Source organism: Corvus brachyrhynchos, unplaced genomic scaffold (assembly GCF_000691975.1).
Source record: "Corvus brachyrhynchos isolate BGI_N302 unplaced genomic scaffold, ASM69197v1 scaffold266, whole genome shotgun sequence".
In the NCBI taxonomy this organism is placed as follows: Eukaryota; Metazoa; Chordata; class Aves; order Passeriformes; family Corvidae; genus Corvus; species Corvus brachyrhynchos.
This window is the reverse complement of record NW_008238633.1, coordinates 2,235,155-2,257,317: the sequence shown is the minus strand read 5'-3', so window position 1 is coordinate 2,257,317 and position 22,163 is coordinate 2,235,155. Positions and strand designations below refer to the sequence as shown.

At 43.5% G+C, this 22,163-nt stretch overlaps 1 protein-coding gene across 2 annotated transcripts in view; it reads right to left on the bottom strand.

Moving 5' to 3' along the window:
- Positions 1-22,163, bottom strand: part of VGLL4 (vestigial like family member 4) — a 67,284-nt gene that overhangs the window by 20,239 nt on the left and 24,882 nt on the right. For both annotated transcript variants that reach the window (XM_008636034.2, XM_008636033.2), the window contains exon 2: positions 3,006-3,195. In XM_008636034.2, coding sequence (XP_008634256.1) covers positions 3,006-3,195 — 190 coding nt within the window. The remainder of the gene's footprint in view (positions 1-3,005; positions 3,196-22,163) is intronic.

The window sequence follows — 22,163 nt, the reverse complement described above, 5'->3', positions numbered from 1 at the left end:
CAGACCGGGAAGGGGGCAGAACGGGAAGGAGGCAGAACGGGAAGGAGGCAGAACGGGAAGGAGGCAGAACGGGAAGGAGGCAGAACGGGAAGGAGGCAGAACGGGAAGGAGGCAGAACGGGAAGGAGGCAGAACGGGAAGGAGGCAGAACGGGAAGGAGGCAGAACGGGAAGGAGGCAGAACGGGAAGGAGGCAGAACGGGAAGGAGGCAGAACGGGAAGGAGGCAGAACGGGAAGGAGGCAGAACGGGAAGGAGGCAGCGGCGGCCCCGTGCCCGGCAGCGCTGCCCCGCTGCCCCCAGCGCTCCCCGGAGGGCTCAAGACGGAGCCACCCGCCCCTGCAGTACACAGAATTTTCATGTCATCCTAGTTCCCAATCACTCCGCTGTAAATCGCGGTGGTTGTAGTGAATTCACGGGAAAACAAAGCCATGTTTCAAGCCGAGCCTCAAAACAAGCTCCCTTCTCCTCCACAGAGCACCACGCAGCCAAAAGCACCTCTTACTTCAGCAAGATTTAACTTCAGGGAATGCATTTCAAGTAAAGCACCTGAGGGACACACCAGAAAGTGTGAAATTCAAATAAGGGAATTCCATATTACCAATAGTCCATGTTGCTAGGTTTAAATTTGGAAGTGCTTGTTCTTCCCAACTGAGTATGGGTGTTCACAACTTCTATCACCACAAAAATACAGAAGCATATTATATAAGAAAGGGAGGCAATGTCACATGCTGGTTTTTTTAAAAATTAATCCACAAGCTCTAAAGTGTATTTTATTATCCTAACGCTGAGAATTCTCTCCTTTGAAAAATCACCTTTGACAAATTGTTCTTTGCACAGAAATTCCATTACACATTTGGGGATCCTGCTAGGCTTGCCAGGGCATTTGATTCACTCTGCTCCAGAGACTGCACTCCAATAGTTGTGTTTTTCCACGATAAAAGTAAACATACTCAAGTACAGCTCACAAATGATACTTCAGGGAATTACACCTGAGCAGGGAATGTCTCAAAGCGCTCCCTTTCCAAACAAAAGGCTGACGTAACTGGATTTCTAATAACACATCCAAAGCCTTTAAATGGATTCATTCCCACTGAAGCACAGTGGGGAGCTGCTACCTCAGAGTTAAGATCAAATTGCTAACGAAAGGTTCTACCATTTATAATGAACCAAACACACAATTCTAGGCCGACTTAATCACTTTCCAACCACGAGATGCTGGTGTTAAGTGGATGAATACACAACTGCTTCCCACAACACACTTCTCATCTCCCAACCAAAATTCTTAGGACAGATGCACAGGGTTTAAGTAACCAATTTCTACTATTAAACCAGAACACCAAAATCTGAAAAAGAGGGAAAATATGACAAACAATCAAAAAATAACTTCATTGGAGGCAGTGGCAGGGAAGTGAGAGTTAAATTCTGAGAATGTTTATGAACTTTCCTGATATATCTGAAATACAGATAATCAGCTATTTCAGATGTATCACAAACATTTGAGATTTTGTAATATTCTGCTGAAAGCCTATTTTTGTATGGCCAGATCAAATTTACAAAATAAAGTAGTAAAATAGATGGCTCATGGATGCTATTTAGATTATAATTCATCTTCAGCAGATGGTTTGATTGAAACAGATTAAGTCACATGAACCCTGGACAGAAAACCAGTGCTTCTTATTACAAGAAGATGCCTGTTTCATATACAAAATCACAGAAAGAATCTATTGAGCAAAACCATAAAAATGTGTGACACTGGAAAATATTAGACAGCTCTAACATATAGCTAAGGGAGCACATGAAATAACTGCCTGCATCTTTTAGTTTTGAACCTTGGTTGCACATGAGTCTATTGGTTCAGACTTCATTATTTTTATGGCCTCCGCTGTATAAAGTGTTATAATGTACATAACTGCCAGCTGTGTTTTATTTCATCACTAGAAAATGAGCCTGAAAAAAAAATAAAAATCACACTTTTCCCCCATAAAATTACATAACATTTCAAAAATGCCATAAATCTCCTTGGCTGTATCATGCATGTGCGCCCCAGAAACGTAGTGCCTGGCTCTATGCACTCCTGGCCCCAGAGAAAGGCTATAAATAGTTAATTTTTTCGGCGAGAGGAGGAGGTATGTTGTAAATGAGAAGTGAGCTTTTGTTGTTTTGCATTACTTCAGCGCTGGATTCCCGATTTGTAACAAATTCCAAGGCTGCAGACTGCGGGCCCAGGCTGTGAGTAAGGCGGTGGTGATTTATGGAAGGATAAACCCCTCTGTCCACATCCCATGACTGCACAGCGCAGAGTGGAATGCGCGGAATGCCGGGGCTGCGGGAGCTGAGGCAGCAGGGACAGGAGCACGGCGCTGCTCCATCGCTTCCTCCAGGCAGGAATGACAGGAATTCTCCCGGCAGTGCCAGCCAGGCTCGCATTCCCAGGAATGAGCACACGGCAAGAATGGCATTTGCTGATTGCCCAACACATGCACCTCGCTCATCAACGCCTTACCTGGCCGGCACATTCCACATCTGACTGTCAGAGCCGCGCAATCCCGGCAGGAATGTTTAGCAACAACTGCCGCTTGCCCAGTTGTCAAGGCAGCCCAGGGAGCAGCTGGCTCAGAGCTCCTGGCCTCAGAAAAATGCAAAGCACTTGTGTTCCTCCTCCTCCTCCTGCTGCTGCTGCCTCCCCACCCCCAGCCACAGAGAGCCTCAGGATCGGGGGAAGTGAAAGCAGCGCTTTACAAAGAACGAGGCAACAATACTCCAGAAATCGCAAGGTGAATACGTATGGTTTGCTATAAATAGTTAAGCTGAGCTAATTCCTGTTACTTCACGCTGTACGAAAACAAAAGAAAGCAAGAAAACCCATCTAATCGCGGCGGCTCTTGTGCGGATCTCCCACACAAGCTGGAACAAAGGGAAAAGCCGAGCGCAAAGTTTGAGCCGGGACGCGATTTTAGCGCACGGCGCTCAGTTCCGTGCGGGCACAGACGCGAACAGACACTTACAGATGCGGGTTGAACATCCGACTCATTTTCGAGACGTGGTCGTTTTCACAGTCCAGCTCCTCGTCCCCTTGGTCCATGCTGAGCTTCCTCTTGCTGGGGCTGATGGGCGGGGGGCCCGTGCGGTGGTTGCTGAGCGCGGGGGACACGGGCAGGGGCTGCATTCGGGGCTCGCCTCTCAGCGCCGCTTCACCTGCCCGGGGAGACACACAGCGAGTCACCACCACGGGGACAACAGCGACAACCCCCCGCCTCGGCAGCGCGCAGGAAAACCCCCCGAAATTCCCCCAGAAAAGGTCCCGAACCGCACATGTGTGAGGCGGCTGTGGGATGAACGAGGCATCGCAACCCGCACTTCGTGCTGGGACGAGCGGTGAGGAGAGGCAGCAGGAGACGGGGCAGCTCACCCCGGATGCTCCGAAGGGCTGAACTAACCCATCCTTGCGACAGCTTTTTCACTCACATTCCCCCTCGCAGGCTGCAATCCCAGCGCTGGGCTGTGATTACCTCACTCTGCAAACCGTGACTATTCACAGGGAAATCAGCTTTGTTCCTCTTCTTATGGTCGCGGTTATAAATTCCAGGGCTACAGTTCACGTTAATGCCAAATATTCGAGATCTAAAACTGAATAAACGCTCAGATTCTCAGATGATTCCCTTTATAAAAGGCTGTCCAAAACAAGCTTGTCTGGTATATAACTATGCAAGGAAAAAAATTAGGGGGGAAATTGGAACTTGCTGATGCAAGTTTTAAGTATGTCCTTAAATGTCTTTCTCTATACTTTAAAACTATGTTTGGAGCCACGAACAAAAGAGCCCAATTCTTCAGCAGAGGAATTGCAGAAATGCTAATTTCCAACGGGGTGGCAGACCGAGTAGATGGTAAGTTTTTATATAATCTAACACTTCCCAGAAAAAGCCATTCCCTGCATATGGGAGCTGTGTATAAATAATTCCTGCAATGACACAGTTGGCTGTGCTCAAACATATGGACAGATCGTTGCTAAGCAGGCATTAAAGCGTGGCCACAGCTTTTCCCATTTCAGTTAAATGTCTCACTGCTCCTGCAGCCTGAAGCACAGTGCTGCACTTCACCACGGACAGACTTTACTGGAACTCACATCCTCACAGCCACAGGTCATTTTTAGACCTCACAGGGATTTAAAGATGTTTAAAAAGTGCTTTTGGGGCTCCATCAGGGGCTTGGAGAGGAGCTAAATTAACCAGGCTTACCTATTCTGGTAATATCCCTGAAATAGCTGCTTTTGCTAGAGTTTAAAATTTGTATTTTTCCTACACTGCCAGAAGCATTTTGTTTTCTACACAGCCATAATTTCCAGACCTAAAATTAGGCCCAAGTTAACTCCATCTAGAGCCCTGAGGTACCTGACAATGGAAATCTTTGTGTGCCACCACACATTTTCACATCATCACCAAGGCAGATGATTTATAAAATGCTGCCTTAATTCCACACACGACAAATAACATTTTGTTGGAAAAAGAAGGAGTGAGGAGAAAACCTCCTGAATGTTTACCAGTAAAAATAAACATTCTGCCAATTTAGTCAGCATAATATAAACTAGCAAATATACGCTGACCTATAATACACCACAAGCCATGATTTCTATTAAAGACTCTGGCACCAAATCTAAATAGGAACTTTCCATCTCAGCTCTAAATAGCAAAAACTGTGCCCTGCTGCAAATGCTCTGGGACAGACATCCACAGCTCTCCTGTTCCAGCCAACCAAACATCAACTGAGAAGCCCCCACAACCACCCCAGTGCCACGAGAGAAGCTTTTATCAACACGACCTCTCATGGAAATTGTCTTCAGATCAGTAAATTTGTGCATTTTTCCTTCAGCCTTTGTATTTTGCCCATAGAAACCCCCACCTCCATAGTGTTCACATTCTAAATTTTCAATGCAAACCACATCACACCAGTTCCTCTCAGTGAGGAATCTCCCTCACTTCTGTCTTTGAAAAGGAATAATTTAAGACCAGTGTCAGAAGATAAAGCTTTCAGCACCTGAGGCTGGAGATTGTGTCCTCCCACCCATGCACCATCACTCTTCTCCCTGCAGTATCTCCCAGCACTTCTGGGGACTCCAACCCAAAATTCCACAACAGCAGTTACAAATTCCATGTAGGCACCTGACTCCTACTGACTCCTGAGCAACTCCTGACAGGAACAATTTAAATACCCATGTAAAGCTAACTTGGGTGTTTACAAAACCCCAAAAATCTCTGGACATTGTTCAATTCAGTGAATTAGAAACTTGCCCTTTTTCCCCAAACAGAACCTGATACTATACAATTACCAAAATGGGACTTTTTTATTTCAAAATTTAAAAATTCATTTCTTCTATGTATGGTAACAACAGCATTTATATATTAACATCCAGACTGAGTATAAAATCTGATAAAAATGCTATTGTATGCTGGAAGAAACCTGTTTTAAAGGAACTTAGCAAAGAAAGGGAGGGCTTCTAATTAAAGCCTATCCAATTTGGTAATGAATTTTGCTGATTATGCAGGGAACACCAAGACCTTCAGCTAAACACACCAGGATCTGACCAGCACCACTGGGCCAGCTGGCCAAAATTAATCAAATTAACCAAACTTTGAACAGGTGGGAGCAGTGAGAGTCTCTTAAAGGGCAGACAGGACAGTTCAATTCGTAGAGCCCATCCTGCCCACTCCGGGCAGGAGAACAGTGCCAAACCAGAGTCCAGACAACAGGGGAAATTGAGAGGAAAAATCTCTTTATGTTGTTCAGAGGGATAAAATGCATATTCCACTACTGGTTTTGCACAGGGCCGTGAGTTCTCACGGATCCTGCACATTTGATTAGGGCTAAAACTGCTCCTCATTTCAATAGAATTCCTTCCCCACTACTCTCCTCCTTACCAAACGTGAATTTAAAGCAGAGAGAGAGAAACCACAGAGGAGACTGTGGCCCCAAATGCTGTTTTAGGGACTAGATTTGTCTCCCCCAGCTGACCACACTCCATGGAAACCAGACTCGCATCACACAGCTGGCAAGACAACACTCTGATAAAACAACTGTGTTTTATAAATTCCCCAACTCCAAACTCCAGGCTTCAAAATTCATTACTGTGACGGCTTGTGTCTGCCCTGCAACTGAGAGCAGAGATAGCAAACACATTTATTGTGCCTCTCATAATGCTCCTCTTTGTTTCAGTCAGCAGCTGGTGGAAGGCACTCCAGATCTGCTGCTTTCAGATACTTCTACTCACAACTATTCATACTAGCCCTCTTTTTTTTTTTTTCCCCCCTCCTCCTCCTCTTTTTTTATTAAAACTGTTGGGCAACATGATAAAGCACAGACAAGCTAAACAAAGATAACACCGTGACGTAGTGTCTGCCTATAGAGGAGCTCTGCTCTCGCTTGACACCAGCCCATGCAGTCGGCAGGAATGTGCTTTACTTTAACCGCTTCGGAGCCTCAGCTGAAAGTGCTCTGAACCAACACATGCAAACGCAATGTCTGTCAGGCCAGCAGGGCTCTTCCCAGCCCCGCACAGCACCGGGACAGCTCTCTGTAAAAAAAAAGGGCATGTCCAGCTCTGTTTGCCTTTCTCCGGTCAGCGGGAGCCGCGGCCCCACCGGAACGTCCGCACAAGGCAAACACCACAACAGCAAAAGGCGTGTTTTTACAAGTGTGCACTCGACAGAGAGACACCAGAGGAGTCTGAGATATGTCTGAGAGCTCCAGGAGTCACCAAAGACTGGAAAAAAAAATATACACCACTCTGGCTGCAAGCTTCCTTCCTGTGACCCAGCGACTCGGTATGGGCTGCACGGAGCCGGGGCTGCCATATCCTATCCCCCTCCCAATTTCCTCTCCCCTGCTGGCTGCCTTTAATGCAGAAGGTCTGAGCATTAATTACAACCCAGAAATGAAAGGCTTTGTCTTGCCAGCTGAAGATTGACACGATGCAGACCTTAGGTTAGAATAAAAACTCCTCAAAAGAAAATCCCGGCACTGCCCTCGCCCATTTTACTTTTCTGTTCTGCATCTGACACATGGATTTATCCACAAGAGTGAATTCCTGACAAGTTTATTAACTTTTAGAAAAAAACCCCAAACATTTAAAATTCCTCAGTTGTGGTGTTTGTCATGAGGGTCCTCACCTTTAAGGTCTTGGATTGAATTACAATGACCTCAGGCCATTCTATTGATTAAAAACATGGGCAAGAGCATTTAACAGACTTTAATTAATGGGCATCACACCTTTAATTACCTTTTCCAATACCTGCAGACAAACTCTCATTAGTGAAAGGAGCTGCCTCATGTTCTTAAGGCCAAATTCCCAGGAATGAGTAGTACATGAAGATCTTCAAGGGCAGTTTTTTCTATTGATTCAAGATCAAAATTTACTTTCATGGCATATGCTGAAGAGCCTAGATCTTCACAAAAGCAACATAGATGTGAAAAGGATACTATAAAATAAAATTTATTTTATTTTTTATCCCTATATTCTAAAAATCATTAGGAGATTAAATAACAAATAGATTGGAATGAATTTATAAACTATTGCATGTTTTATTCCACTATGGCAAAGACAGAAGCCAGTCTGTGCCAAGATAAATTGGGATAAATGGCATAAAAATTTCAATTCATGCACCAAAAAAAAGAAATAATCACATGATTTGAGATATCAAATACCAAGCAGGGAAGTCACCACAAATTACTCATATCAACAAGTCATCAAAACAAGTTATCAACACAGAACTGCCATGCAGCACCAGAGTCCCTGTGCAGATGTTGCCAGCTGCCTGCTCTGGGTGTTCTTTCACCTCACACTGTATGGTGGGAGAGGACTGACAGCCCTGGCACTGGGAAATTCCCCAGGAATCAGAGCTGTGTGAAACAGGCTGCAGGCAACCTTAAAACTGTGCAGTTCAAGGCAGATTTGCTTCACTTGCTTGACCAAAGACAACGAATTAATCCATTCATTCTCCCCAGGAGGAAACCTTTGGTCACCATGAAAGGCATCCCAAGAAGAATTACAAATTATATTACTTATATCATTGCTGAGCACTTCTGCAACCCTCACTCAGACAAACAAACAAAATCCCTTTCCCAAAAACCAGCATTCTGCACCACTACTTTATTTCTGGGTTGCTTCTACAGAAGATCTGATTTAAGATGAGCTTAAATAAGACTTAATTCTGGGAAGCAGTGTATCAAACCCTGTAAACAGAGTCACAGTAGTCTGTATTTCCTTTAGAGTACATTAAACAGGCCTATCTGGAGAGCATAATAAAACAGCAAACTGCAGAACAACAAAAAATTAAGTATTAATGGCAACAGCCTGATGAAAAAACGCTGCTATGAAATCAGATCTTGAAAATATTCTCTATTATAATTGATAGATTTCTTTCAGCAGCCAACTTACTGATTCCTTTATCTGACACATATTTTACTGGCTTTCTGCTATGATAACAAAAAACTAATTTAGGAAACCAGAAAGTCACATATACATGTGGAGAAAAATTGGCAAAAGCCTCCTCTTCTCCTCCGTTTACAAAACACATGAAAAGCACTTACTCCTGGAACCAAGCTCTGGCTACCACTGTGCAGAGATCTGCACGCCAGAAAACCCATGGCCAAAACCAAAATACAGTGATTAAAGTGACTGCTCTGTGCTGGCTCCTCCAGCTGCCCCTGCCTGCCAAGGAGGGACACGTTATGCTCCACACTGCAGGCAGGGACATAAAATAGTGACCTCTGCATTCAATCACCTCCACCCACTTTCCTCATCTTTCCTTCAAAAGCCTCACAAAGGAGCCAGAATTTGGTACAGCAGCATCACTGGCAGCCTGCAGCAGGCTCACTTGAGGATCCTGCCAAAAATATACTGTTAATCAAAATTAGAGATGATTTCTACTTAATAGGTCTTGAAAATGCTGTATTGTGTACCAAAAACTACAGTGCAACAGGCAGAAAATGGCAAACTGGCCTCCCCCGAGCCAACATCACCCTATTTGTTCCTTCAAAGGTAGTGTGAAAAACAGACTACTCATCTTAAATTCTCTCTCATCACGCTGTAAAAGCACAGCTGTACAAAATACCATTGCTACATCAACTGCCTTGGCTGGGGAACTGCTTCAGTTCCACAAACTATTTCACACGTACATAAGATTAACAAAAAGTCTTTGCTGAACGCTTCAATAATGGCTGAAAAATTCCCTCTGCTCTGCTAAGCAGGTAGCAGCTGAGGGAGTCTCCTTGGTAAGGAGGCAAGGATTGATGGCATGGGAAGAAGGAGGGCAGCAGATCTGCCACAGGGAAAGCAGGATGGAATAAATTCTAATGCTGTGGTCTGGCAGAGCTGCTTAAGATTTCCTCTGTCAAACTGCAGCTTTCACACCTCAGCAGTGTGACTGTGAGGCTGTGTTCAGTGCCAGCCCAGCAATGAACTCAGGCTTGGGTCTAACTTAAGAGCATGAGATTGCCTCATAAATTTGCAGCTCTCACTTGAAGATAATGTCCCATTTAGGTAGCTCTTACAAAACTCTGAAAGAAGTGCTCTTTTCTTCTGCTTAGAGTACCTGTACTCATGCAAACTGTGGCTAAAACAAGATTGTAAATATCTGGCAGGCAAGATTTGGATGTAATCAATGCTAAACTACACTGATCTCCAGATAAATAACACCAGGGTTGTTTACAATACTTGTTAACATCAATGTCAGAAAAGGATTTCGCCGTGTTCCAGACACAGGATGGGTTTGTGCTCAAGGAGCTGGGTTCCTCCCTAGGAGCACTCCTTTGAGCCTTTGTGCCAGTTCTCCCAGGAAAAACCTGCATCAACCATCTCAAGTCAGTTAAGAGGGACTAAAAATTAGCACAATTATCATTTTGTGTTGGCTCAGAGAAGAACCAAGCTCTGGGCTAAGCCCAGCTACCGAGTTCAGCCAAGGGCAGCAGTTTGGGCATCCCAAACACAGGAGGGGAGAATGGAAGACAAAGGGAGAAGAATCAGCTACATTTCCTGCAGAAAACAGTAAATTCCATACTCTTTTATGCTTAGCAAACAGGACACTCCTCTCTACTGGGCACCAAAAGACACGTGTGATAATGTGATATTATTGAAAATGTAAAAACATTATCAATAAAAAAAAATTAGTGAATGAAATATAATTAAGGCAACATGTTGAAGATGTTGTTTCCCAGACCAAAGGTGGTTTCAGAGCTAGGTGCTCTTTTTTTTGTCACCCAGTCTGAGAGTCTTAAATGACTTTGTTACATAAAAGATGACAAAGCTAAACTGATCAAAGACCAGCCTGTCTTTTAGCTGAAACAATCAAAGCCAGACCTGCCATCTATTTCAAAAGTAAATCAAAGTCACAGCAAGGTCACAACAGAAAGAATTCTTAGACTGGGGGCTAAGGCAGTATTTCAGTGCACTAAATCCTACCTTAGAGCAGTATTTTCATGGGATGGCATGAGAGGACAGATTCAATTTGTGAAAGCTCAGATTTGAATAATTCCCCCTAAAGAGAAAATATTTACTACCCTCCCTCTGTTTGTTTGGTTTTTTGATATTATTTCTATTAGTGGATACTCAGGTTTAAAACAACCCCCTCTGCTCTGATGGCTGATATTCCATGGATATGATGCTGTAACACAAATTCTGGGTATTCAGTGTCCCTTGTGGATATGAACATAGTCAGGATGCTCTACAGCAACCATGCTCCAAACATTAATTCTGAGATGTTCACTTGCAATGGGGTCATAGTAAAAGTAAATCCAATAAATCATGCACTCTTTCTTTCCTTCGTAAGGATTTGAAGCAAAAGGTGCAACAGAAAGGTAAAAAGAATATTCCACTTACTTCAACTGGAGCCTATTCTTAGCAATACTACAAGCTTTTATTACAGTTTAAAATAAACATGCTCTGAACACCTTTTCTCACATTATTTGCCTTTGGTACATGTGGAAAAATTTGGAACACCAAGAAAATGAGCTTTCTAAAAGAGCTGTGAAATCTGATATTGCGCTTTTCCAGCAATGTTTCTTTTAGTCCCATTTTATTTTTCCCCATATTCCCTACCTGGAAGGTAAAATGGCCCTCAAGAGAGGATAGAAATGCTTTAAAATATGAACAGAAAAGCAGATGTATTTAAAATGTTAGCAAAAGACATGCACAGGTGGGTGCTGCCTTTGGGATGGATCTGGAATAATGCAGGGTCACTCTGCTGGCTCCAAATCCTCAGTGCCCACTCCCTGAGGGGATCCCTGGGAGTTGCACCCAAGTGACCAAATTCTCTTCCTAAACCACAGTGAAATGAGAAAAAAAAATCACATTTGGCCCCATGAACACAGGAGAAAGTTGGATTTCCATTTGGTTTTGCTACCTGATGGCAGCCTCACAGGCTCCCGTGTGAGGGACACGGAGCCCCTTTGGCCACGCTGGACAGAACAGCCAAGATTTTAATCCACTGAGCAGCAGAACAATTCCAACCCATCTCCCACAAAGAATCCATTGTGGAGAACAAAATCCCTTTGTCCTTCAGAACGGGCTCCAAAATCCCTTCTGCAGAGGGAAGCGAGGCAGCAGTGACAACTGTGCAGGGCACTCGAGCACTGGGAATCCTCAGCAAACCACAGCAGCCATTCAGAGGGAAACAAGATCGTCTTTTGACCATGCTCTGGCCATGGAAAATGAGCAGGACGTGCCAGTTCCTCATGTGCAGGGCTTTGCTGAGGCTGAGAGAGGGCCCAGCCTCTGCCTCAGATGGTAAAATAGAGCAAATTGAGCTCAGCACAAGCCCTGCAGGGTGGATAATAAAGATCCTTCAGCCCTCTGGATTTGTGTTATTCTGAGACACACCTCAACACTCGCTCAGATGCTGCTCTCATGCAGCATTTTAATAACCAAGAACTTGCAAAGGCTTCTAGAGGAGTGCAGAGAACAGAGCAGCTCGTGAGATACAGAGGAAAGGATTCCATATAACTTCTCCAGGGTTATGGGTGCTGGTATAAGAAACATAAAATCTAAAATATCACCCTTGTTCCTGTCAGGACTGTCTTCCAAAACAAACAGGCACACACCACCACTAAGAAAAAGATGTTAATTCTGTGCCTCTGACATAGCAGTTTTTAATCTTGGGTTCATGACACACAACTACATTAAATTTACTAGGGAAAAAAAAAAAAAAAGGCTATGAAGAGATGTACAGAAAAAATTTAGGGAACCAGAGAGCACAAAAGCTTGAAAACTGTTGCTGCACTAGAAGATTCAGCTGTGAAAAAGCTGGTAGCAGAAAATTCATTCCTGCCCAGAAGGACTGAAGGTGGTGGATGTGAATTCAAACACCCTCACCCAGCCCAGCAGCAGCGCTGGGATTGCTGGAGGCTGTCCCAGGGATAAAAGGGAGCCAGTCCCGTGGTGCCAGGGGATGGATGGCAGCACTGTCCAGCTCAGAGCCTGGCTGTTTATTTCATAAGCACGAGGGTGGTTTGTGGGGCCAAGCTGCAGGGTCACTCCAAATCAGTGTTCTCTCCAAGGGGAAGCTAGGGCAGGGCAGATAGAGGGAGGGATTGTGTTTGCTACCAAGAAATTACATGCTGCTGAGCAGCCTTTCTCACAGTTTTCTGGGCACTGAGGACAGGTTTTCCAGAACTCTTGGAAAAGCAAGAACAAGCAGAGGTTCTTATTTTTGAAGTTATCTTGACAGCCATGGGGTTGGAAGGGGTGAGCAGTGCCAAAGTTACACTCTGCAGCTCAAAGACCTGTAATTAGGGCTGTGTCTTCCTGCCCTATACCTACCAGTCCTTAGCCAAATCTCCCTTTTGACAACAACTCCAGGCTCCTTCTTGATGTATTTCAGAGAAAGAAAGACAAGCAACTCACTCCTGACAGAACCCAGAAAAGAGAGGGAAGTGCAGATGGGTTGGTAAAACAGAGGTAACAAAAAAATGTCAGCTGTGTGTTTGTGACTCACCACTCACATCACCCGATCCCCACAGGAGCCAAACCTCTCACTGCATTACTGGGATACCATTCCCCAGTGAAATACCTGTTAAATCCTTCCCTGTCTCACTTGAAAAACGTTTCTGCACATCTCTACCCCCTTATCACACGTTAAAGATGTGCCACCCCATAATTAAGCAGGGGCTGTATTAACTGTGAAGCCTTTAATGGAACCAAACAGCAGTGCTGGGGGCAGTGAGACACTGCATTATAAATTAAAAGGTTTGGAAGCACTGCTTGAGGTCATAAACGGGCTCAGCCTGGCTTGCACTGCACGAGCACAGCTGGATTGCTGTTTCATTAAGTCTCTGATCCCAACTCATCCTCCAAAGAGAATATAAAAATTAACTGCCAGCATCCTGGGCACATTCCTTTTCTACAACTCAACAGGCTCTGATCTAAAGGAACAGACCTGGGGAGGTCCTGTGGCTCAGACAGGGGAGCTTCAAATTCTTCCCAGCATTGTCTGTAAGGGCTCATTCCTTTCATCAGCTAAACGAACTCAACTGCATCCACTGAAGGAGATTCCATCACCTCAGTTTGGGTGGGGTCCACTACAAAGGGGCCAAAGTCACAATATTTTGGTCCAAAAGCTCCTCTTTCCCCTCCATGACTGCTGAGCACAAAGCAAGGATCAAGTCCATACAGCAGCAGTCCAAGTCTCATTGTTTGGTCTGCTTAGCTGATTAGTTGCGTATTTTATTTGCACATCTCAAACAGGTAAAAGTAATTTTCTTTAGTAAGAGGTCACCATAAGGTTTAGCAGCTATGGCAAAATATTCCAACTGAGGCACTTGGAATGCTGCTGTCAGCTTTATCCCAGCTTTCTGTGAATTCAACCACTTACAGCTCTTAATTCCCCACTGTAAATAAGGATAACTTTCACTGTTTATTTCACAGGAGTGGCTAAAAGTTGAATTAACTGAGCTTCTGTGAGAGCAAGGATTCTGCAAAGAGGATTCAAAATATATGCAAATGTGAGTATTACAGTGTTTGTTGTCGTACTTGTTTCTAAATGCACCAATTGAGAAACACTTGAACTCAAATGGGGTAGTGTTCAATTTACTGTACTGCAAAGAAAAACTCAGAACTCAGCTGTTAAGGCAAGTATAATGTACCTCAAAGCAGTAAAAATCTTAGATACTTGGACTTCTGAGGGTTTTTAAAGAAAGATAACTTAATTTTTAAATTTTTTTTGTGATGAGCTGAGTTAAATACATGGATTATGTAACATCACAGAGAGAAGCATTTTCAAAGATACAGAAGCCAGCCAAGGCTCTGTAAACATCCTTGCAAAATGCTGGAATGCCCTACTTTTGCCACCCTTGGCAAATAGCTCAGTGTGATGCCTAGAGAGGGACAAGAGCAGAGTGCTCACCTCTGGAGCTGCAGCCTGGGTTTGGAGTGTGCAGCAGGAAAAGTGTGCACGTCAGCATTCCCCCAGCCGGCCCGAGAAGATTTAATTCACGCCAACCACAGAGGGGCTGTGAGAGCTCCAAGATGCCACAGCAGGAAAACTGCAGGGTGGGGGTTAAACAAGCACCAATGCACACCAGATGTCTGGGGAGGACATCTAAAAAAGATCCGGAGCAGGAGGAAGAATATTAAAAAAAAAAAAAAAATCAATCCCCTTCAATGCCATAAATATTTCTACTAAATCCAAGGAACTGGCTGAGTTCAAACTTGTCCTATATGAATCATACAGCACTTCCCTCACCCCATCTTCATTTCATGTGTTCTGGATAAAAGCTCCACAAAGGAGGTGCCACAGTTGTGTCAACTTCTTTTTCTGTATGGTAAGAGCACTTTTTGTCGAGCTGCTTTACAAGATGTTGCTTTCCAAAGAATATAAACACAACAACTAAACAGTCCTATTTTTCTTGGCTAGCTCTTGTGCGGCATTTACTGATCTTCCTAGATCATTTAGATTCATAGAAATAGTTTCCTTTTGCCTGGACAACATTAATTTTCGTTTTAGGGCCATTTAATTACAATTAGCAGAGTATCACAGAGAAAACAGCCCCAATGCTGTAATCTGGAGCCAAGAAACCATAATCTTCTGCTCTGAAAGTGTCCAAACCTGCTATTGTCACAAATATCTTAATTTACTTTCAGAAGTGAGACCTACTGAACATTAGCAATTAAATAACATTAATTGGAAGTCTCAATACCATCTCTAAAGTGCAACCACAGCGTGTTGATATCATTTGTAAAAGAAGTAAATCCCCACTCATTCCCAAAAGAACAGCAGCTACTCAAAAAGATCCATTAGGCAGCTTTGGGTTTCACTCTTCTCATGCAAAAGATGTCTGGGCACTTTGTAGGTTGTACAAAAGCTATTGCCAATCTGCTGGTCTGGGGTTTTGAGTTAAAACAAAATATAAAAAATGTTCCAAATTGGCTTATATTCCCATACAGCAGTGCCATTCCTACCCTGGGCAAAAAAAGAGAAGTAGGATTATTTACTAAATCTCTCTCACATCTAACTACAACCCATATTTAAAAGCAAAAAAAGCCCCTATTTCTGCATGCTGAGAAATAAATATTAAGCCTCACAAAGCAGGAAAGTGCAGTGCTGGGAGGTTTCCATGGCTGCCCTGTCAAACGGGTTTCCAGGAAAAACTACTGCTTTTTAAACACAACCGGTTCCAAACTTTTCCTGGGAGAGCAAATATATTTCCTGGAACCTGCTAGCAACGTTTGGAAGAATAGGAGGAAAGTTATACACTACAATGCCTGGTTCTCACAGCTGACAGGGAACACTCCAAACTGATGAGGAGTGAAAAGGAACATGTCTTTAAATAATCAGAGACTCTGGTAACAACGGGAATTAGGAAAGAACAGGAGCCACGGGGTTTGTGAGGGAACTGAGCTGGCACCAGCCTGCTGAAGGCAACTTCCCTTTCCCCCTGTGTGCCACAAAGGCTGCAACATTCCTCTTTATCCCAAATATTACCTGCCTCCATCCATGAACACCACATTGTGGATGAGCTTTTCCTCCAAAACCAAAACAAGGCACAAAGCATCACGTAACATTTTCGGGGGGAAAAGCTGGAGTGCACCAAGTGCTACTATGTCTGACAAGTTCTTGCTTTTAACAAAGCAACAACAAAGTTTAAAAGGAAAGGAAAAAAAGAAGTGTTACTTAAAAAAAAATCTGATACCAAACAGTGCCATGAAATTTAGGAAAGGAAACATTCTAAACTCTTGTTTAAAAAAAACCTGATACCAACCAGTGCCGTGAAACTTAGATAAGGAACGACTCTAACCTCAGTTTCACGCTTTTGTGCCCACCAGCCATATTTCTGAGATTTAAGGACTGCCACTCCTATTAAAACTAGATCTCTGAAGATCTTTGATGCAATCCCATCACCTCACTGAGGTTTCTGGGTGACTTTTTCTTTGGCTGGAGCCAGTGCTGTGGTGGTGCCGGGTACCTCAACTGCACCAAGGTTGCACAAGAAGCTGCACTAAGATGTTTCTTAACAAGGAATGACCTTTTCTAAGGAAAAGGCCTGAAGCTGCATCAGGGTTGGAGATCAGGGAAAGGCTCTTCCCCCAGAGGCTGCTGGGCACTGCCCAGGCTCCCCAGGGAATGGGCACGGCCCCGAGGCTGCCAGAGCTCCCAGGGACGCCCAGGGTGGGGTTGTTGGGGTGTCTGTGCAGGGCCAGGAGCTGGACTGATGGTCCTTGTGAGTCCCTTCCAGCTCAGGATATTCTGTGATTCTGAGAACTAAAGTCCCCCAAGCTCGCCTTACCCTACAACCAGTGCCAGACTACTCCTGCTATTAAGACCAAACCTCTTCCAGCTCCATCCATCTGTGACATGAGGTTTACAAGTGGACAGAGATAACCCTAATTAAGAGCTCAACTGCCTGTTCAGTGCCCTGAAGGATTCGTCTCCCCCCATCCCTCCCAGGACACACACCAGTGCTCCCCGAGCTCCACACACCGCTGAGCCCACTTGTAGGACAGGAGTGAGAACTCCTAAAAAAGCTGTGAGATGAAGCACCAGGGGAAATCTGCCTCCAGGAAATCCAGAGGGAGTCTGTTCCTGTCCCCCAGCCTCATCCCACAGTTCTCCCCAAAGGCAGGGACAAACAATGCCCCTGTGTGTGCAGCTATCCGTGCTGATCTGGGGAGCAATTTCCAGGGAGATGATACAGGCTGCAGGAAAAGCTGGCTGGCTTTAAAGAAGGAATTCAACCCCAAACCCCTCACAGTTCTTCAACACTGAGGAAGTATAAAGCCATTTTTGTAAACACTCCTCCAGGAACTTGTGTTCACCACTACCTCACACTATTATCAGTGAGAAATTATAGGCTCTGTCCTGCTGGATTATTGTTAGTGTAAACAACTTTGCTAAATTGCTTGGCACTCTGTCTGCATGCAGCATGTTCAAACTCTGTAGTCTATTCAGCCAAAATCAAATATAAAGGCCCATCTGTATTAAACCTCAAGAAGAAATTAATAGACAACTATTTTCATGCAAAGCAGATATTTAAAAAAGGCAAAGCCAATACATATGGATGAACTTTTTCATTCATAATTTTAGATGCCACACAATGAAGACTGTTGTTTAAGCTTTATTTTTTCTCTAACAGCTCTCCATACAATACAGTGCATTGTTCAAACTCTGGAGCAATTTAAGCTTTTTCAATGTCTCCTAAAATCCCTGGATTTATATCCAAAGAGACCTGGCACTGTAACAAATTTGACTTGTGAGTAACAAGTTACAGCCTTTAAGCAAATTGCTCATTAACACAGAATTCAACTTACTGCTACAAACCTCACTACCTTTTATCTCAGGAAAAAAATATGCTGCTTATCTTATCTACTGAAAGCTGTGGGATAACACTCTATTATATTTGGGTTTTTAATTTCCTTGTTTGAGTTCTCAGTACAAATGCTGAACTAGCATCCAGGGAGAGAACAACAGAACTCCAGGGGGAAAAAAAAAAAAGGTTAAGTATGACCTAAATCTATCCTGCCTTTGATGAACGAGGAAAATAAACTGAATTTTGATGTCAGTACTGAAGAGGATATTCCCAACTTCATGCTAGGAGGAAATGAGTAAGAAAAGCCCAACTGTGAAGCTGGGGCTCTTTGTTTTTTCCTGAAGATGAAAGAGATTGAAAAAGCAAAACTCACAGAATGGTCTATAAATGGGGAACATTCTGTAGGTGCATCTTAATTTACACGGCTTTGAACAGAAATTTTACACTGCATTACAAATAAGAACACTTAATTCGCCGTGAAGGAGATTCTTATCCCATTCTTAGCAGAAGAACAGTGCTAAAGCCATTTTATATATTTAGAAACTAACCCAAACTTTGGAGTTAATAGGAGAAACTGATGTTACAAACGCAGAGAAAAATGCAAGGTCAGCAGAGAGAGCTGATGGAAACTCTTCTTTAGAACTTAAGAAAACACGTTGCATTTCATTAAAAAGCAAATGAAGTTAGCAGAATCTGTGCCTCTGATAGCAAACATCTGAAGTGGCCTTTTGGGGAAGACAGACACATATTCAGGATGCCTTGCAGTGCCCTGAGAGGACACTCAGCTCTGCAAGCCAAGGAACACTCCAGCATTACAGGAAGTCAGTGAAATAATTATGTAATATGCCACTAACTAATGAAAGCTGTCCTGAAACCAAAAAGGGGTGTTTTTCTAGAAGTCTGGATCCAATTTTCTTCATTAAAAAAAAAACCAAAAACCAAAAATCCCAGTCTTCTAGACTGTCCAGAGAACTCTGCATAACTATTTTGAGTGCTCCAAGTCTCGTAACACGCCTGGGGGATTTCTTAGCATCTTATTGCGTTTCTTTATGCCTCTCCCAGCACAGCAGTTCCAGCCCTGAGAATGCAGCAATAACCCAGAGCATCTGAAACTGGGAGAGAGAGGAAGGAAGGCAGAAATCTGCCTTCCAACACACCACCATCTGTACACTCCCTCGGATAAACAACAGAATGAAACAAATCTGCCTGGAGACTGCACCTCCTCATGCATATTCCGTGGGAAACCAGGAGCCAAAACTCGCTGGACAGCCCTGGAGTCAAAGAGCAGGATCACCTGTGCTCTGTTTTGTTTAACTCTGAGCACTCCATTACCTCACACACCGGGCTGAGAAAGAATATCGAGCTGGAGTTAAATGAGTTTCCACCACAAAACAAGATGCAGCTGTTCCAGCCCTGAATACCTGCCCGGATCAAGTGCCTGTCATTTGATAGGAAGCACTGGGAATGCCAGCCTGCCTCAGAATGGTGCTGCTCCCTGGCCTCTGCACCTCAGCGACGGCTCCCAGGAGCTTTCTGATGTCCCTGAGCTCATTAGGAAGAAAACAATGATATGAAAGCACTCCTCATTAAACTGGCCGTTGTTGATCACTGGCAGCAATGTTGAGTAGAAGAATATCAGATGTATTCACATAAAGATAAGCATCCAGATGCCAAGGCAACGATTCTCCAATTATTTCTTCTTTTCTTTCCTATTGCACCAAATATATTACAATATATTGCCTGAAATGGTCAATCATCACTAATATAACTCATTTTCCATTGGTGAGGATTAAACAATCCCATTTGAATGATTTAAAAATTTTCTTTCACTGGGGAGGGAGACAAAACTCAAACGTCTTCTTTACGCAACTTGTCAAAAAAAACACCAACTCATTGAAATTCAGATATTCCTCCAAAAGCATCAGGTCGATTTGAGATTATCATGGGACATCATGGGGGCTCAAAACTAGTAATAAGATTAAGAAAACCCTCAAAAGGATACAAATTATCAGTGTAAAACAAACAACCTTTAGGAAAGGAAATGGCTTTATCCTGGGCTTCAGAGTTATGGACCCCCTCTCAGAAACTCTTCCCCCTCGTCCCTGGTTACAATCCTTTTCCTGGCTGTTTTAATTACATGAGTGTGCGGAAATTTCCAAGAGGCTAAAAGGGACCTCTAGAGATCACCTAGAAACCTCCTGCTCAAAACCAGTCTCAGCCAGGCTGGGATGCTCAGGGCTCCAGGTGGGATTTGAGTATCTCCAAAGGTGGAGACTCCACAGCCATTCTGGAGAACCTGTGCCAGTGTTTTACCAACCTCACAACAAAACAATAAAAGAAATCATCCCATGGTTGAGAAAACAGCCAACCTCAGGTCAGGTTCCACCTGCAGAGCTAAATCTGCAGCACAGCCTCCCTTCTGAACAGTTAATGGGGAGAACTTCCAGATCTGCCACTCCCAGCCCAGCCCCAGCAGACACCCTGCTGCCCACAAGGCAGATCCCATCTATGTTATCACCATTTTTCCTCTTCCCCCAGAGAGGAAGGCAAAATCAGAAACGTGTTTAATGACCCAAACAGCACCTGGACACTGTTTCTGTGCTGGAAACTCCATGGCTGGAGCTTGATCGTGAATGGCACGATTTAGGAACAGCAGATGATGAGGTTCTTGGGAGGTTCCAGCCCCTCCCAGCCAGGGAAGGCTCTCCAGGGCTGGCATTAACTCAGCAGCCTGCAGCTCACAGATAACAAATTGCTATCTGTGACTCTTGCTGGGCAAGAAAAAGCAGGACTCCTCTCGGGATGCAAATTACACTGCTCTGCTCCATGTTGAACTAAAGGGTTGCCAAAGGCACACGGTGGAGGAACTTTCCCTATTTATTGCTTAGGTACCAATGCATCTCTCCTGCACAGGCTGCAGCTGCAAATCCAATAGTTGCAGTGCCAGAGCTGAAAGAGTAAAACCACCAGTAAACTTCATAAAACACTACTGACCCATCTCACCAGCATACCCACCATCTCAAAAAACAAAACCAAGTGTTTCAAGAGGGAATCTAAAGGAATAAGGAACACATCTATTTCCTGTGGCCTACAGGCCCATCCTTCTTTCCTCTGAAATTTCAAACCTGTTTTCCCATCACATAATGTATTTGTATCTTATCCTATATCTTCAAAAGTACTTTTCAGGAAGGCATCAATTTGTAAGTAGTTCAAGTGTGGCCTTCAGTAAATCCTAATTAATTGAGTTTGAAAGGGCATTTTGTTGTCAATATAGTAACTGCTGCAACAGTGTTCCTGGAAAGACAAGATCCATCACTGCTGACACAACTCACTTATAAAATAAATACCATGGCAGAGGCCTGGAAGATCTGTAGGCATCTCTAAAACACCCTTTGAGTTCAGAGCAGATGTTGCCAGTGTTTATACTTTTTAAACCATTGGGATATAAACACCTCGCTATAAACACCACTGAAGTTTTGCTTTTCTTTTCTTGATTTTGTGTGTGTTTATTTTAGTGTTAAAAATGTTAACTTCCAGAATAAGGAAAATAGCAACAGATGTCTAACCTAAACAAAAACTGCTCTAGTAGAGTGTATTCCTTTAGCTGTTCTTTTGCTTTTGAACCATTAAAGCTAAGATCTGGTTAAATAACAATTACTGGAGAAGAGGTGGGGAAAAAAAGGGGGCTGGAAAGAATCTTCCATAAATGTTAAGCATAATTACAATGAATTGAACTAATGAGCCAAAACTACAGATCAACAAAACTTAGTCAACAAAACACTCAGAAAGATGTATTATGTAAATAAAGCTTTGCATAAAATTCCATGGTCTTCACCAGAAGTTATCAATTGCTTCCAAAGAAAACACTAATTACTGCAGGGAGTAAGCAGTGAAAAATTTAAACGGTCCTGAAATTAGAAAGTTAAAGGATCCTGAAGGTTGTTTTTCCTTTTCCTTTTTTTTTTTTTTAACTAGTTTTCTTGCTCTAACAAAGAAAGTATGGGATAAGAAAGAAGTTGGGACCATTGAACCCCAGCTCTGTATTATTCAGCTCAATCTTCTGTAAAAGAGCTTTATTCAAATGAATATATACATATTTGTGCAGGAAAGAAAAAGAAGGAATAAAAGGAGAAACAAAGATATTAACAGTACAACAGGGAGCCCCTCCACTTCCTGAAGGGAAGAAACCGTGCTGATTTAAGGGACAGAAAAGACTGTAATTTCCAAAGTGAGATTCAGCTGCCTGTGTTCTGGCCTGGCCTTTTTCTGAGCAGTGTGAACAGAAATCTCCTTGCCCTGTGCCTGCTCCGCATTGTTTCTTTCCTGACAACTCCAGCAAGTTTATTTTCCAAACGAACATGGAAAACGCTCCTGCT